Genomic DNA, 16,080 nt, shown 5'->3' with positions numbered 1-16,080 from the left:
GGGGGCGGTGGGCGAGCTGAGAAATGAACTTCAGCCTGGCGCTTCGCCACAGGACGCGTGTCACAGCTGACTGATGGTGGAGAGAGGTAGACCCGCCGGCCTTGTCTTCTGGCCCTGCAGCGAGATTTTCCGGGAGCTGAAGGAGGATTCCCGCGATTACACTCAGCGCCCTGGGTTTGTACAGAAGCCCCACTAGATGTTTTCCGTTCCCTTGTAATATTTAAGGCATCACCAAGATGTAAGCATTAACCTTGACGTTCGGGTTTCTGGATCCTTCCCACCCCCAGCCTCTGCCAGCAGATCCGTGACCGTTCTTATCTTTTGAACAAGATCCCATCCGGACGCCCTTTCTGGCGCTAAGAGCTACCCGCCTTTTTTTTTTTTACCGGGCAGGAGCCCGACGAGGCCGGGAGAGCAGTGCGCCGGCCGGGCAGGGGCGCGCACGCGTGGGGCGCCGCTGGTTGCGCATCTGGCGCCAGAGCGCGCCCCCAGCGCAGTGCCCGCCGGGGCCGCTGGAGTGGGTTGGTGCTCCCGAACGTGCGGGGCGCTCTCTCCCCGCGCGGGGGCACCAGAGCCCTCGGAAGTGTCAGGCACTGCGGTGCATTTTCCCAGTTCCCTTTTAAATGACTGCGGAAAAATAGACTCGGAGCCGCAAATGGGAAGACGGATTCTCAGACAAGGCTTGCGAATGCCCCGCAGCCATCATTTAACTGCACCCGCAGAGCAGTTACGGTTTGTCACCCGACCCTCCCGGATCGCCTCGTTTGTCCCTAGTGAGACCCCGAGGCTCTGCCCGCGCCGGGGTTGCCGGTAGCTGGATGCCTGTCGTGCTCTGGGCAGCCCGGGCGCAGTGCACGCGTTCGCGCACACCCGCGCACACACGAAAACGCGCAAGGTACGGCAGGGGAGCGAGGGCTCGGGGTGCCCCGCGGGGGGAGGGGTGGGCATCGCGGGGAGTGAAGCGACGATCTGGGAACGGCTGCATACCGCCAGGCTGAAAGATGAGAGAAAATGAGGCGGCGCCACACATCGGACAGGCCAGGGTTGCTGCCGCGCATTTAGGGAACCCAATACGCGTCAGGCGCGCTCCCTTCCCCTCACATGTCTCTGTTTCCCGGGCGTGTGATGCCGGAACACAGCGGGAAAAAGACCCACTTAGAGAGCTAGAGTTGCATTTGGAGACTCCCCTCCCTCTGCAAAAGCACCAACAGGAAGACCCTCCAAAACCACGGATTCCCAAATAGATGGCCCGGAATGGGGGCGGTTATCCTTGGTTACCAATGCTGAACACGTTTTGGTGTTTACAATATTTATTTATTTTTAGGCTAGCTCGCCCTCCCTTTTAGGCAGGATGGGAAAGGAGAACGCAGCGGGGAGGGAGAGGGGAGGGTGGATTCCTATAATAAGAATCAGCGCATTTTTCAGAGCTGAACCGAGCCCGGTTTCCATTTCAAAAAAGGAGACAGCCTCTACTGCGATTGTAGAAGAGACCGCCGTGTGAATTAGGGAAGAGAGGCGTCGAGCGGTGGAACGGTCCATCTCGGAGGTACCTGATCTCAATGCACACACATACAGCGCGCGCGCGCGCGCACACACACACACACACACACACACACACACACAGGCGCGTGTCTACCCGGCCAGGATGTGTGCGTGTGTGCGCGTGTATGAACTCCCACATGCTGCTGCTGTCTGCTCCCGGCCAGTGGCACCGATGCTTCCCTCCTCCCCGCTCGCCCCCAGATTCCCCTCCCCTCCCTGTTGCTTTTGTCTGGAGGGTGTTATGGGTTTGTGTGTGTATGAGCGTGTGTGTTTTTGGATTTCAGACTAATTTTCTGGAGTTTCTGCCCCTGCTCTGCGTCAGCCCTCACGTCACTTCGCCAGCAGTAGCAGAGGCGGCGGCGGCGGCGGCGGCGGCTCCCGGAATTGGGTTGGAGCAGGAGCCTCGTTCGCTCCTTCGCTCGCGCTCTCCGCGCTCAGTGCCCAGCGGCAGGAGGAGCCTGCACCCAGGCGCCGCCGGCGGGCGGTAGGCGCCGGAGCCCGGGTGAGCAGCGCGGACGGTGCCCTCCGGCGTCTCGGCCCTCGCTGTCCCCCCCGGGGCTGCCGCGGAGGCTCCCCAGGTGGGACGCGCCGCGCCACCTGCCCGCGCCCCCTGCGCCCAGCGGCCGAGGCGGATTCTGCAGCATCATTGGGGGCCCCGTCGCGGAGCCATCGCCGCCGGCAATCTCCGCGTCCCCCATTCAAGGGTCCTTCGCCCGGCCTGGGCCATGGAATCCTGTCTCGGGAACCCTTGCCCTATCTCCCCTCCCTCGACCTCGGGCTTGGAGAGAGGCGGAGGCACATCGGTGGCCCCGGCGGCGTCAGTGCCATCGAGGGGCGAGTTGATTTCTGGGGCCGGAGCTGGGCATTCATCCATCCACAATCCCCTGGCTGGGGTCAGGGTGGGGGTGCCGCGAGCGCGCTTTCGTAAGGGGTCCTGCCCTCAGTCTTAACGCGTGTCTGTTTGTTCTCAGCCCCGAGGTGCGTCCCGGATTCCAGTGCGCGTCTAGCAAGAAGCCTGCGTCCCGGGGAGTGCCGGCAGCGCCGCCGGCCGGTGCTCGGCGCGCCGGGCCATGCAGCGGCGGCCGCCGCGGAGCTCCGAGCGGCGGTAGCGCCCCCTGTGAGGCGGCCAGAGATGCCCCGGCCACTGTGAACGGTGCCGCCCGCCAGGACACGCTCAGCCCCGGCCACTGTAGGCTCTGCGCGCCCGCTACAAACACCGGGGCGAGGGAGCGGCGAGCGCGGCACAGGCCGCCCAGCAGGGGCAGGGGAAGCCGGCCGGTGCAGCGCGGGGACACGTACTCAGTCTGACTCGGGCTGGCACTGGAGGCTGGGGATGTCGTCCTGGACGAGGTGGCATGGACCCGCCATGGCGCGGCTCTGGGGCTTCTGCTGGCTGGTTGTGGGCTTCTGGAGGGCCGCTCTCGCCTGTCCCACGTCCTGCAAGTGCACCGCCTCTCGGATCTGGTGCAGCGACCCTTCTCCGGGCATCGTGGCGTTTCCGAGGTTGGAGCCTAATAGTGCAGACCCTGAGAACATCACCGACATGTGAGTTACCGGTGCTCTTTCTCCTTCCTTCTCTCCTGGTACCTCGGGCTGGGGCTGGCCAGACGTGTCTGTCGGGGCATGGATGTTTTCTGAAGTCTGGGGAGAAGTCAGACATCGGAGATGCAGGGCTGGGCCATCTGTCGGTTACCTGTATCTCGGGCTTGGGGCTGCTAACGCGGGGAGAAGTGGACAGTTGAAAATAAGTTTTAAGTATACTGTATGTGTCAATAACATAAATATATATATTCTTTGCGGGAAGGGATTCCTTATACACTGTATTTCAAAGCCCTGCTGGGTGTGCTTTATAGGTTTTCCGTATGCAGTAACTTAGTTTTGGATATTTTTGTTTCATAAGGTGCTATGTGTATGTTGTATTAAGAGAAGTTCCAGTAATATTTACTGGAGGGGGGAGGGTTAAAAATAATGAACTTTTTGAAATCTGTTGAAGGAGCTCAGAGTCTCCCCCTTAACATCTTTCTCTGAGGTTTGGAGTTCACCAAGTTCCTTTTTCATTTTGTGTATCAGATATGGCTTAGGAGATGGGAGCCAGAGCTGGCCCTGAAAATGGTCTGTAAGAGAAGAAGTTCTGAGTGTTGAAATGTGCTCTCTTGAAAGGGAAAATGTGCTCGTGGGAAGCCTAAAAGCCTCGTCTGATTTAATTTGGACCTGACTTCCCAGAGATAAAATTTTGAGACCATTTGGATTATAAATCTTAATTGCCTATTGAATAGTATCCCGGGACCAGGTTGGATGATAAAGCAGGGTGTAGTACTTTGGGAGGGACCCCTATGCCCCTGGGCATGTTTGAGCTTGCCCCTTGGCTGATGCGGAAGCAGAATTGTATATTTCGGTCCTCCCTGTGACAAGTACATTACCAAGTGGGGATTCACCAGTGCTTTCTCCAGCATTTCCCTGTCACCTCTCCTAGAGGTGTACCTTCCCCCACAAGGGGGATGCCATTACCGGTATTTCACTGGCATGGGATTTTATTCATTCATGCGGAGGATTGTAAGGCAAAGTTTCTCCCAGTTTTCCTTATGGTGTGTTTGATGTTAAGATAGGCAGCGCAAAAAGTAGGGCTTGGGCTGTGGCCTTCCGGTTGGCGAGTGCGCATGCTTTTTTTCCTCCCCAGAAAACGCACGCCTGGTTTCTGCCAACGTAGTTGACTGAGATAACCTGTTTTTTAATGTAAGTAAGAGACCTTCCTGGCCTCTGTTGTTCGTTCTGCTGGTGATGCTCACGTTATAAGGCTAGGGCAGAAGGAAATGACAACAGCACAGAGGGGACTGTGCAGGCCTAGCAGAGCTGAGATGTGCTGGGAGCGACCAACTGTCAGGCTGCATCCAGGATGCTGGGATTTTTTTTTTTTTTTTTTTTTTTTTGGCAAGGATTGGAGCAGGCAGTGCTGGAGAGGGTGTGTAGGGCCCCAACTGTGCTGGCCCTCCTTCGCCTGGTCAAAGTGTCTGTGGCCTTTTATCAGGATCTGTGTCTCTTTCACGAGATGAGATGTCAGCAGTCAGATGGAGGAAGCCACATGGAATTCAGAGCCCTTCGGACTATTTTGAGACCAGGGGGAGTGTGCCTTGATACAGTCAGACGTCTTGTTTTGTTGTTTTTAAATTCTGTATTAGAGGATGCATGTATAATGAAGAAGGATAGGAGATAGGGCCCATCATTTTCACTGTAACATTTTTTTCCACTTTAATATTTTTAAAGCCATCATCGGAGAAAAGGAAAATAAAACTCTTTAAATTAAAAAAAAATATCATTTAAACCTTCATGGTCTTGGCTGCCTGGTATTTATGCAATCAGTGGACTTGAGTTGAGTTTTCTTATATCAGTTCTCACAATTGCTAATTGCTGTTGTTTCTTTTATAGCTGATGGCGGGTTCCTATTTTCCGGCTTTAAAAAAATTGATTCTTTTTTTTTTTTATTTACTAAAGTGTTTGTCAGTTATTCGTTCAGTGGCGCTCTTCATTTCTACTGTTATTTTTTTTTTTCTTTTGATGTGAAGATCCATCGAGAGTGAGAGTTGGGAGGTGTGTAGGGTGAGTGTTTGGGATGGAGAATTTACGCTCCTTAGTGACAGTAATGGGGCTGGTAGATGTGCGTTCTGAGAAAAAGTCCGTATCTCAGCTCTGTCCCTCAGCTTTGTTTGAGCCCAGCCAGTTTGTTCCCTGATGTCCTGTAAAATGTATCGAAACCCTTGTTTGGGAAGCACTTTGTATAATTATTTTGAGTTCTGCTGTTTTGATATCGAAATGGACTTGCTTCACTGTCATCCATATATGACTCCATCTGGCTCTTTTTCTTACGTAGTAATATTTGCTTGAACAGCTTTTAAATTCTTGGCCAGTGGATACCAGCTCCAGTTGGAACCAAATTACACTTTTTTTTTTTACTTTGTTATTAGATCCAATGGTATTCCTGAAATAACCTGTTTTAAAGTTCCAGTTTAATGGTGCTTAGCTGAAATTTTATGTTTCTAGTTTTTTAAATAGGGAAAATGTAAGTAAACTAATTAGAACTTGCTGAAGCCACGGTTTACTGTATCACTTAAAAACGGTATATCACTCAATGTCTATATATTTCGGGGAAATTACCCCACTGTGCTTTTTTAGGGTTCAGAGAGAGCCCATTGGTAGAACATTCTAAAACCATATGCATGGGATTTTATTTTTTGTTTCTACGTGCATATTTTAGGCCTACCTGACATTTCGTTTTAGAGTCATTGTTTGAGCCTGTTTTATCAAAAATTCTCCTAGCATAGTGTCTGTCTCGTACTCTTTACCCATCGACACGATATCTGGATCCCTCTCCCTGTCTGTAGAGATGCATCACACCTGCCCAGGATCACACAGCTGCTAGGTGCCAGCTTCTCTTACTCTGAGATGGTTATCCCAAAGCAGCGCTAGATTAAACTTAAAAACAGTACCATTGCTGCACAGAAGTGGAATTCAAGAGTAAAGCCTACTGTTGGAATTATGTAACTGGCCATTGAGGTCTCTGTAGTATCGAGTGCGAAAATGCTCTCTAAAGGACAAGTTGTGTCTCACCCAAGTGATAAAAGGCACGGTTAAAACAGATCATACTTTTCTATTTTTATTGTGGTCAAAAACACCTAAAACAAAATTTGCCACCTTAATCATTTTAAATGTAACATTCACTGGTGTTGAGTGCTAAGTACATTTACATGGTCGTGAAAGGGGGGCATGCATTCTTATATTGCTTATATTTTATAGACATCAGTGATGGCCTTTTTTCCTGAATTTCTTGGGTGTTAGTTTCTGATTTGGGGGTCATATTTGGAGACAAGTCTAACATTTTTCCTCTTAGTGCAACATAAATAGAATTTGCAGCTTCTGCTGCCAGAGCCTCTATGTGCAATAAATTGTTGGCTTGGTTAAGTGACTGTAATGTTATGTCATTAATACATTGATTTTGGCCCCCTCACCTTAGTAAGCTTTTCCACCGCAATTAATTGCACTAAAAACAAGAATCCTGGCATTCGCAAGCATTCAGTGACAGGCATCAGTTTTTATTAGTCTGATGTTTACCTCTCAGCCCCTCCACAGGGGGTTCTAGAACTTTGGATTGTGCTTTCCGCGCATTTAAGGGCCACAGAGTAAGTTTTGAGTGTGGTTACATAAGCCACACTGGACTTGTTAATAAATAAGGCATTCTAATTTACATCATTCATTATTTAACACAACTTGCAAGCAGCAGTTGAAAACGCACTGTCTTCCCAGTGAAGGTACTTACAGAATTCACCCCAGCAAGACAATGTGGAGCCTTCTTAGTTTCATATCTTCAATCTCTGCGTTAAGGAGGTTTTTCTTACATTGGGTAAAACAATTGAAAAGTGCCTTGACCTTCCTGACCCTACTTTCTCTCCCTCTGCCCCCCCCCATCACCTCTCATTGACTATACAGGAAAATGTGTTTGATTTTTTTTTTCTTCTCCGAAAAGTGATATTTCCTTATGGGAATCCAGAGTACTCGAGTGAAGGGAAGGGCCTGGGTTATGTGTTATTACAAGCAAGTAATGGGAAGTTGAGATAATGTGGTCACAGTTCCCCAGAGCTGAGTTTAGTTCTGTTTAAAATCTTTCACTGTTTCTATCCCATAAACCTCTGTTTGTGTCTGCTTCAATATTGCCTTGTAAAGACGTTTTTCTAAGCTGAAAAGTTGGCCGGACAGCTAAGAATTGAGGTCTCTTTCTCCCTAGGAACATTCTGTATGATCTCTTTGACTATATCTGGGTCGTCAGAGTATAAAACCTAGAGTTTTTGTTCAGTTGGGGAAGGGGAATTCCTTTCTTTTTTTGTTCTTTTCCTTTCTGTATGTTTCTGTTTTTGTTTTTGATTTTTTTTTTTTTTTTTTTTTTTGCCTTTGGTACGAAGCAAGTGCCATGTTTTAACTCATTGCTCATCTTGGTTGTTAGGGAAAGAAACACTATTAAACCACTATTGAGTGCCACACGCTGACATTCAACCCTCCAGACTAACTTACCACTTCTCTAGAGAGCTCCTTGTGGCTTCAAACACCATAGGGTGGAATGCGGCATTGAACCTGCTGCCCCTTGGTGCGATGCCAAATTCTGGTTCCTCTTGATGTTTATAAATCCACTGGATGATTTTTTGGGAGAGATCATTTAGAAGGGCACATGTTTTCCTCATTTGGTATGTGTGAGAGAGAGAAAGGCAGAGGAAAAAACTGAACCTTGGGTTAATAGCCGATTGACCATTTTCATAATCTACTTGGTCTAACTGGTTTAAAACACAAATCCCACCCCCAGGTGGCAGGGGTCTGAGCCCTGCAGTAGCCTGATAATTTCCACCCTACATTTGATTGCTGATCGATCTCCATTAAAGAAGGCAAAGATCTCACATAATCAGGGTGCCTTCTTACCACTTTGGTCTCTGGGCTGTCAAAGGGACTGGGGAGTCAGTAAATATTGATCTGGAAGATATAGGAGTGAGTGCTTGTGAGGGTTATAAACCTGGGAAGAAAAGTCATGCATAGGTACTGAGTGGTTAACTCAGTAGGTACTGAGTGTTTGTTTGTTTGTTTGTTTATTTAAAGACCCGAATATCACAGAGAGTTGGAGTCAGCAGTGACCTGATCTTGAAGCAGCCCCTTACTATCTGGGCTTGAGCCTGTCAGATGTAAACTGAGGGTTTTGGATTCAGTGCTCAGACAAGTGTCTCCTGGCCCTGAAGTTCATGAAGCTCCAGTGGCAGAGATAATGTGGTTTATACATCGGTTATGAAGTGAAGGGTCATGTGAGAATCTGATGGCCTTTGGTGACACTGTCACACGTGCATGTGTTGGTGTCTGCTCTCAATTCCCCAAAGCATGTCTCTTCAAATGTGAGCCGCTAATAAGACTGGTCGCATGTTAGCGCTGGGCTGCTGAGTCCAAGGTCACACACAGGGTCACTCAGAATTGGTACCACAGAAGGAGAAGGGTCCCAGGAATGCTCTGCTCTGGCGCTCTCAGCACAAACCAAGCCAGTGAAGAGTCTAAGGCCATGATATGTTAAAGACATCGTGGGTCCGGAAGATCCTTCCCCCAGCGTCCAAAGGAAGTGCCGTGGCCTTTACTTTGGTGGACCTCCCTTCTCTTCTGCACCCTTGATTGAACCTAACCCCAGCCCACCATTTGAGAAAGTGTCAGAGATGTGAAGAGAAGCATAGTCTAGCCAAGTCTGTGCAAAGCTGTCTCTACTAGAGACAGAGCAATTAAAAAGTGTGTGAGCTGTCGATCCCAAAGCAATGGCCTCATCTTCACATGGGAAGAAATGCATTTTCTGTTTAGATGACTGTGTTTTGTTTTTGTTTTTTTAAATTTCAAGCCTTCCTCATCTGTAAGCAATTCATACACGAAAGTCCAGCTGCGGAGAAGAGCCTTCATGAATTGGCAGCAGTGAGGGATGCTAACCCATCTTGGCAGGTTGGGTGTGGAAGGAGGGCAGAGCACACGCTGCAGAATGAAAGTTGCTGCCCTGGGAGTCTTGGCCACAGTCAAGGGTGGTTATAAGTGGAGGACCCCGCAGCCCTTTATACAAAGTCTGTCTTAGCGCCTATGAAAGACCTGTGGCCAGAGCATGCTTATTCTTTCCTGCCCCTTTTTTTTTTTTTTTGCCCCTGACTTCTCTTTGACCCGATTGATGGCTGAGCTCAATGACTGAGCCATTGAGCAAGCTTAAGGATTGCCGACTCCCATCTAGAATTCATTCTGCTACCATTCTGTCTGTTGTCCATGGCCTGCACTGAGACATAACTCTGGATTCAGGCAAGGTTTGTCTCCAGGGACCTGGAAGGCTCCCTCCAGACATCTGCTTATTTAGGTCTGAAGTGGGTGAGAAGGTCTTGAGACGCTCGGAGGGACTGTCAGGTTGACTGGCTTGTCCAGCCCTCTCTGGTGGAGCAGGATACAATTCGGGATAGAATCTTAGCCAGTGTCTCGTTTAGGCCTCTGTCTGCTCAGCCCCACTTGCCCAGATTTGGCCTCAAGAGCACAAGCAATTTTGAGGCAAGTGTAGAGATTCACATAAAAGGTCACAAGTTAAAGGGCATGGCAGTGGGAAGGAGGTGGAGTGGGGCTTCACCCCCTGTCTTTGTCCTGCTGTCCATCACCATTTCTACCTGCACCATGTGTTAGACTATCAAGACATCAATGATTTGTGTATTCCTTGGGAATACAGCATCTTCTAGTATAAGATAAAGATGGTAATAATCACACACCACCCAGAGTCTCTTTTCTTTTAAAAAAATTTTTTTTCTTTTTACATTTATCTATTTTTGAGAAACAGAGCGAGACAAAGTGTGAGCGGCGGAGGGGCAGAGAGCTGGGGAGACACAGAATCGGAAGCAGGCTCCGGGCTCTGTGCTGACAGCTCAGAGGGGCGGGGGGCTCAAACCCACAAACTGTGAGACCAGGACCTGAGCCGAAGTTGGACGCTCAACCGACCGAGCCACCCAGGCGCCCCCAGAGTCTCTTTTCTATTGCAGATAAAGACCTACTGCTGTTCCATACCCCATGCTTGCCTAGAATGTTCACATCCAAACAATCCTCTAGACGCACAGACACCCATACCAGGACTCTCTTTGTCTATGTGTCTGTGAAGATACAAGTGCATGTATAAAACTGCACCAGGTGTGGTCCTTTCAGACTTAATTATCTTGAATGGTACAAGTTTCCTAATAATTGAGGATTTACTTCTTTAGACCACCTGGACTTCCCCCCCCCCCCCTTTTTCTGCTGAGATAGAACTGACACTTCAGGTTTCAGGTGTTCAATGTAATGATTTGGTATTTGCATGTGTCGTGGAGAGATCACCACCCTAAGTGTGTTTAGCATCCATCACCACACATCGTTATGCGTATTTTTCTTGAGAACTTTTAGGATCTATTCTCTTAGTAACTTTCAAATAGACGCTACGGTATTATTAACTGTACTCACCGGGCCCTACATTACATCCCCACCCAGAGTTTTAATTTTGTTTTAATCATTCTGGGTTTCTCTGGATGAGGACCTGAGTGAAGTAGTAAGAGGTTAGTTCTTTGGTTCCCTTGGCTAGAGACCCGTTGTGTCTGTCCTCTGTGATCAGTTCTCAACATAAACAAAATAATCAGTGAGGCATTTGGGGACAGTTGCTACAGGAGTGTGATTTTAAATGAAAAGACAGTGGACTTTTGGTTTTTAGCCTCTGAAAGAGAATGCAGTCTAAAAAAGGTAGGTAGGCTCTTCTGAACTTCAGTTTTGGTCACCAAAGTTGTGTCCGCTGCATGTGCCACAGAGTCCCTTCCTGCGGGGTGGCAGAGGGACCGGTGGCCGAGTTCTCTGACCGTTGCCTGCTCGCTTCCCATCGCAGGCCTCGGTTGATTGATGTGTGAGCGTGTATGCAGTGGCGGGCGGTGCTGGGCGAGAGGGAGCCTACTGGGGTGGCCCCTGTGTTCTCGGGCAAGGCTCGACACGTTTCTAGTCTGCTCCCGGGTTCACTCCGGAGCACCTCAGCTGCCACCCCAGGCTCAGCGTTGGGGAAGATTCTGCGCCTGGACTGCTTGCCTTGCCTTCTTGCTTGGGCTTTTTCCCCTTGTCACTCTTCTTTCTCCTTCTGTTTCCGGTGGTGGTTCTCATTTCCTTCCCCCGCAGCGGCCAACAACCACGCATGCACGCTCACGCACACGTACACGCACACGCCCCCTCAGGCAGGCACCTGGCCGCAAAGCCCTTTTAATGGGCTGTCAAGAAATCTTGGGTTGCAGGGCCTGTGGGTGGACCATCACCATTCCCACTGAACCTGGGGCGACAAGCTTAACACAACCGGACAGGTGGCAGCGTGCAGGTACCTGGGATAACTGGAAGGAGCCCTGGGCGGCGAGATGGGGTGTGGGTTTCATATCCACACTCTCCTGTCCACCGGGGGAGCTGAAAAAATCAGAACATGCATATAAAGGGCAGGTGTTCTGATCAGACGCGAACATGTGGATTCGTTGATGTGATTACTAAAAAGTACAGGTGGACCAGTACATGTTGAGTAAGCTGTCTCTGGTGGGGGGAAAAAAATCATCATTTTCTGCCTATAGTGCTGCAGAACCTTCCTCCCTGCCGTGCTTACTCTCTACCCATGTGCCATGTGTGCTGGTGTGGTGTTTGTAAAATGCTGATCTCATTATGTCACAGCTTTTTTTTTTCTTTAAATTTTTAAAGTTTATTTCTTTAATAAAGGGGCAGAGAGAGAGGGAGAGACAAGAATCCCAAGCAGGCTCCAGGCTGTCAGCACAGAGCCTGACATGGGGCTCAAACTCACGAACCACGAGATCATGACCTGAGCTGAAATCTAAAGTCAGATGCTTGACTGACTGAGCCACCCAGGTGCCAGGGTGTCACACCTTATAACTGCCCTGTGGCTCCTCATGTCTCTTAAAGACCAAAGTTGGTTGTTGTTGTTTGGTTTTTGTTATTTAGTAACAAAACAAAACAAAACAAAACAAAGAAAAAAAACAAAAAAAGCCAAACACCAATCCAGATCGTCATTACGTTGCTATATAATAAGGCATAGAGCAATCATGTGGACCCAAATACGCAGATCAGCATTAGGTTGTTTTCTACACCAGTAGATCTGTAAAGGAGTACAAATTATAACTGGAAGCTTGTTTGGTGATCTTGGAATTAGAGCAAGGGCACTTCATTTTGCATTTAACATGTTAAATGGCATTAAGCTAAGCTTGCCCAAGGCATCTATCTCCATAATGGGATCGCCTTCACAAAGGGAATGCAGAACTTGAAGTACTTTGGCCCGGACCTGTGTCCCCTGGATGGACACTCCTTTTTCTCTCCTTCATTTACTGCCCAGCACCAATGCTGAGTGACACATTTTTTCTTTGGAAAGGTTAGTGCTTTCAGCCAAGCTTGCTCAAGCCTGGGAACCGTTCAGATTCTTTACAGTGATTTTTACACCTCTTTTTGCTGAAATGCATTAACTTTATTGTATGAAATTTTATTAACAATTAGCTTTTTTTTTTGTTTTAAGTTTATTTATTTATTTTGAGAGAGAGAAAGAGAGCACGAGAGGGGGAGGTTCAGAGAGAAAGAGAGAGAATCCCAAGCAGGCTTGCACTGTCGGCACATAGCCCCAGGTGGGGCTCGATCTCAGGAACCTTAAGACCTGTGCTGAGATCAAGAGTCAGAATCTTAACTGACTGAGCCACCAGGAACCCCAGGAATTAGCTTTAAAACATTTTTTTTTTACATTTATTTATTTTTGATAGACAGAGAGAGACAGAGCACAAGTGGGGGGAGGGGCAGAGAGAGAAGGAGACATAGAATCGGAAGCAGGCTCCAGGCTCCGAGCTGTCAGCACAGAGCCTGACGCGGAGCTCGAACTCACAAACCGTGAGATCATGTCCTGAAGTCGGACACTTAAGTGACTGAGCCGACCAGGCGCCCCAGGAATTAGCTTTTTTAAAGTAATACATGAACATGATAAGAAATGCAGTCAGTACAGAGAAGTGGGTCATGAAAAGTTAGTCTTCTGTTGCGGACTCCAACTCTCTAATCTCTCAGCTTCCAGAAAGAGTCTACTCACATACATGAGTGCATATATATGTCTTTTTTTTTGTTGTTTGTTTATACACAGATGAAGGCATGCTATACCCACTGTGCTGCATGTTGGTGTTTATTTACTTAACGCTGTATCTTGAAAATGTTTCTGTATCAGCACATGTACACCAATCTTGTTTTTTTCACAGCAACACAGTAATCCATTGAATGAATAGGCTGCTCTTTACTGAACCAGCCTCCTTTTGAATAACCTTGTCTACAAACTTCTTATACACATGCATGATTTTATTGATAGGAAAATTCCTAGAATTTGAACTGCAGAGACATTTGCAAAGATGTTTGTGACTTTGATAGTGACCGAGGCGTCTTGCAAAGAGATGACACTCTTTCATTCTGCCATTCAAACTGGAAGCACCTGTTTTTCTACAACTCAGCCAATACTATTTGTTACCAAACCTTTTGACCTTTGCCTGGGCAATAGTATTCACCACTGTTTTATTTCACAATTCTGTAATTATGTTCCAGGTTGGAAGTCTTTTTACATGGAGTAAGTCATTTGGATTTCTTTTTCAGTGAACCCTGTTTGTCATATCCTTAGCTATTTTCTTTTTCTGTTAGGTGGGTGGCCTTCTCAAAAAATGGATTCATAAGACCTATTTAACAAAAAGAAAATGTGTATGTTGCCTGATGTTTTGCTTGTCTTCTGATGTTGGTTCTGGTATTTCTTCTTCTTCTTCCTTTGGTAAAACAATTAAATTCTTTTTGTAGTAAAATTTATTATTTCCTTTATGGCTTCTATGTTGTAAATGTGGCTGCAAGTTTTCCCCTCTCTGAGAGTATAAAATAACTCCATATTGTCTTTTGCTGCTTCATACTTTTATATTTAAAGCTTGGCTCCATCTGGATTTTCAAAGTGTAAGGAGAGAGGTAGCAAAAAGTGTTTTATTATTTTTTCAAGATAGCTGATCAGCCAATCAGGTCTCCTGACACTGTAGATATATAATTCTACTGTTCTGTCAGTAATTTCAACTAACGATTTAGGCCATTTGGAGGTATATCTTATTCTGTTAATCAGCCTGGCTATTTTTTATTACTGAACTTTTTGTCTCCTGAAGCTTTATATTATTATTTTTTTCTATTTGAAGTATTAGTCTCACTCGCTAGTCTTTTCTTTCAGACTTTTCAGTTATTTTTGTATGATGATTTTTCCGTAGGAATTGCTTGCCTAGCTCTCCCCACATTATATTGGTGATATATGTATATATATATATATATATATATATATATATATATATATATATTTGAGAGAGAGCATGAGAGTGTGAGTGGGGGGTGGCAGAGAGAGAGGAGAGAGAGAGAGAGAGAGAGAGAGAGAGAGAGAATCCCAAGCAGGCTTCACACTGTCAACGCAGAGCCTGACAAAGGGCTCGAACTCACCAATTGTGAGATCGTGACCTGAACCAAAATCAAGAATTGGACGCTTAACCGCCTGGGCCGCACAGGCGCCCCTATATTGGTGTTTTAAATTAAGATAGCGTTACATTGATATGTTTAAACAATCTTAATGAGTCTTAAAAGCCCTGCATCCTCTAGCCTCATTTCTTGCTTTTCCCTTTCTTTAGTGAGACACTCCAGCCTCTCAGGGCTTTCAGTACCCCTAATGGAGCTATACTTTTACTTGACTCCCAGGTTTCACACGGGCCAGACTCTCTGCCTAGGACACCTTTCCCCTGCCTTCTGTCTCTGGCTAAATTCCTCTGCCTCCCTGCCTCTGGGCTGTGTCCCCACCTTGTGCTTTTAAAACCTCCTGGGTTCCCAACCCAGAACAGGTCACTTAGCAACATAAATGCTTGCCTGGCTACCCTTCCGTACACACCAGTAGAATCTTAGCTACTTGAAGGCGAGGGCCACGTGGAACTTGGTCACGCTCTTCCCCAGCGCCCAGTACCATGCCCCAGACCTCCACATCACACACGCACACGTGGATACACACATGCGTGCTCTCCTCCGCGTATCTATCACTGAGAATTCCAAACAAGAAGATGTACTAGCTATTCTTTGGGCCATCAACAGGGAAATTTCTAGACATGACTTTTTAAAGTCCTCAGGTTAAGATGTTTGTTGAAATAAGGAACCTTTCTGGAATTAAATAGCACATCGTTGGTTCATGCACAGTAAAAAAAAAAAAAAAATCAATTCACTGTAGAGACATAGCATAGCTAGCTGGAAAGGAAGAAAGGCAGAGGTTTGATGAGGGAGTGTCCAACAGGAAGGAAGGACAGTGAAGAGATGGGAGGATGAGGGCAAGCGGATGAGCAGAGAGGCACGACAGGCCGGCTCAACACCAGAGGCAAATTCAGGGAAAAGGAATCGTTCGAGGGACATCTGATCTCCAGCAAACAAATAGATCTAATGAGAAGGATTTGTGCTTTTTCTGTTGTGTAATGGCTAATAATGGCCATCCCTGTGGTTCAATTGCACTTATCCCTGTGACTGCATTTATGGAGGGGGTTCTCTCACAAAGCGATTCTGGTGTGAGATTGCAGATGTGATTTATCCTTCTTGTAGCGTGGATGGTAGAGGCTGTTCATTTTTCTTTCTTTTTAAAAGAAAATTTTTTAACGTTTATTTTTGAGAGAGAGCACAGGCAGGGGAGGGGCACAGAGAAAAAGAGAGAGAGAGAGAGAGAGAGAGGGAGGGTCAGAGAGAGACACAGAATCTGAAGCAGACTCCAGGCTCTGAGCTGTCAGCACAGAGCTTGATGTGGGGGTCAAACCCACAGACTGTGAGATTGTGACCTGAGCTGAAGTTGGATGCTTAACGGACTGAGCTACCCAGATGCCCAGAGCTGTTCGTTTTTCTTAAAGAACTGCAGACATCAGGAGTGTAAAAAGAGAAGTGTGTCAGGCCCAGTTTAATGTA

General features: G+C 47.5%; 1 protein-coding gene across 6 annotated transcripts in view; it reads left to right on the top strand.

The window, feature by feature from the left end:
• The first annotated feature begins 597 nt into the window (after nucleotides 1–597).
• The window catches only part of NTRK2 (neurotrophic receptor tyrosine kinase 2), a 338,116-nt gene continuing 322,633 nt past the window's right edge, over nucleotides 598–16,080 (top strand). The window contains exons 1-4 of one of the 6 annotated variants that reach the window (XM_058695570.1): nucleotides 598–895; nucleotides 1,426–1,546; nucleotides 1,827–2,044; nucleotides 2,514–3,087. In XM_058695570.1, coding sequence (XP_058551553.1) covers nucleotides 2,876–3,087 — 212 coding nt within the window. In that variant the 5' untranslated portion in view covers nucleotides 598–895; nucleotides 1,426–1,546; nucleotides 1,827–2,044; nucleotides 2,514–2,875. The remainder of the gene's footprint in view (nucleotides 896–1,425; nucleotides 1,547–1,826; nucleotides 2,045–2,513; nucleotides 3,088–16,080) is intronic. The other 5 variants (XM_058695572.1, XM_058695573.1, XM_058695574.1 and 2 more) reach the window with 5 other exon arrangements.

This window comes from Neofelis nebulosa, chromosome 12 (genome assembly GCF_028018385.1).
Source record: "Neofelis nebulosa isolate mNeoNeb1 chromosome 12, mNeoNeb1.pri, whole genome shotgun sequence".
Taxonomy (NCBI): domain Eukaryota; kingdom Metazoa; phylum Chordata; class Mammalia; order Carnivora; family Felidae; genus Neofelis; species Neofelis nebulosa.
This window is presented reverse-complemented; position numbering and strand designations above follow the sequence as displayed.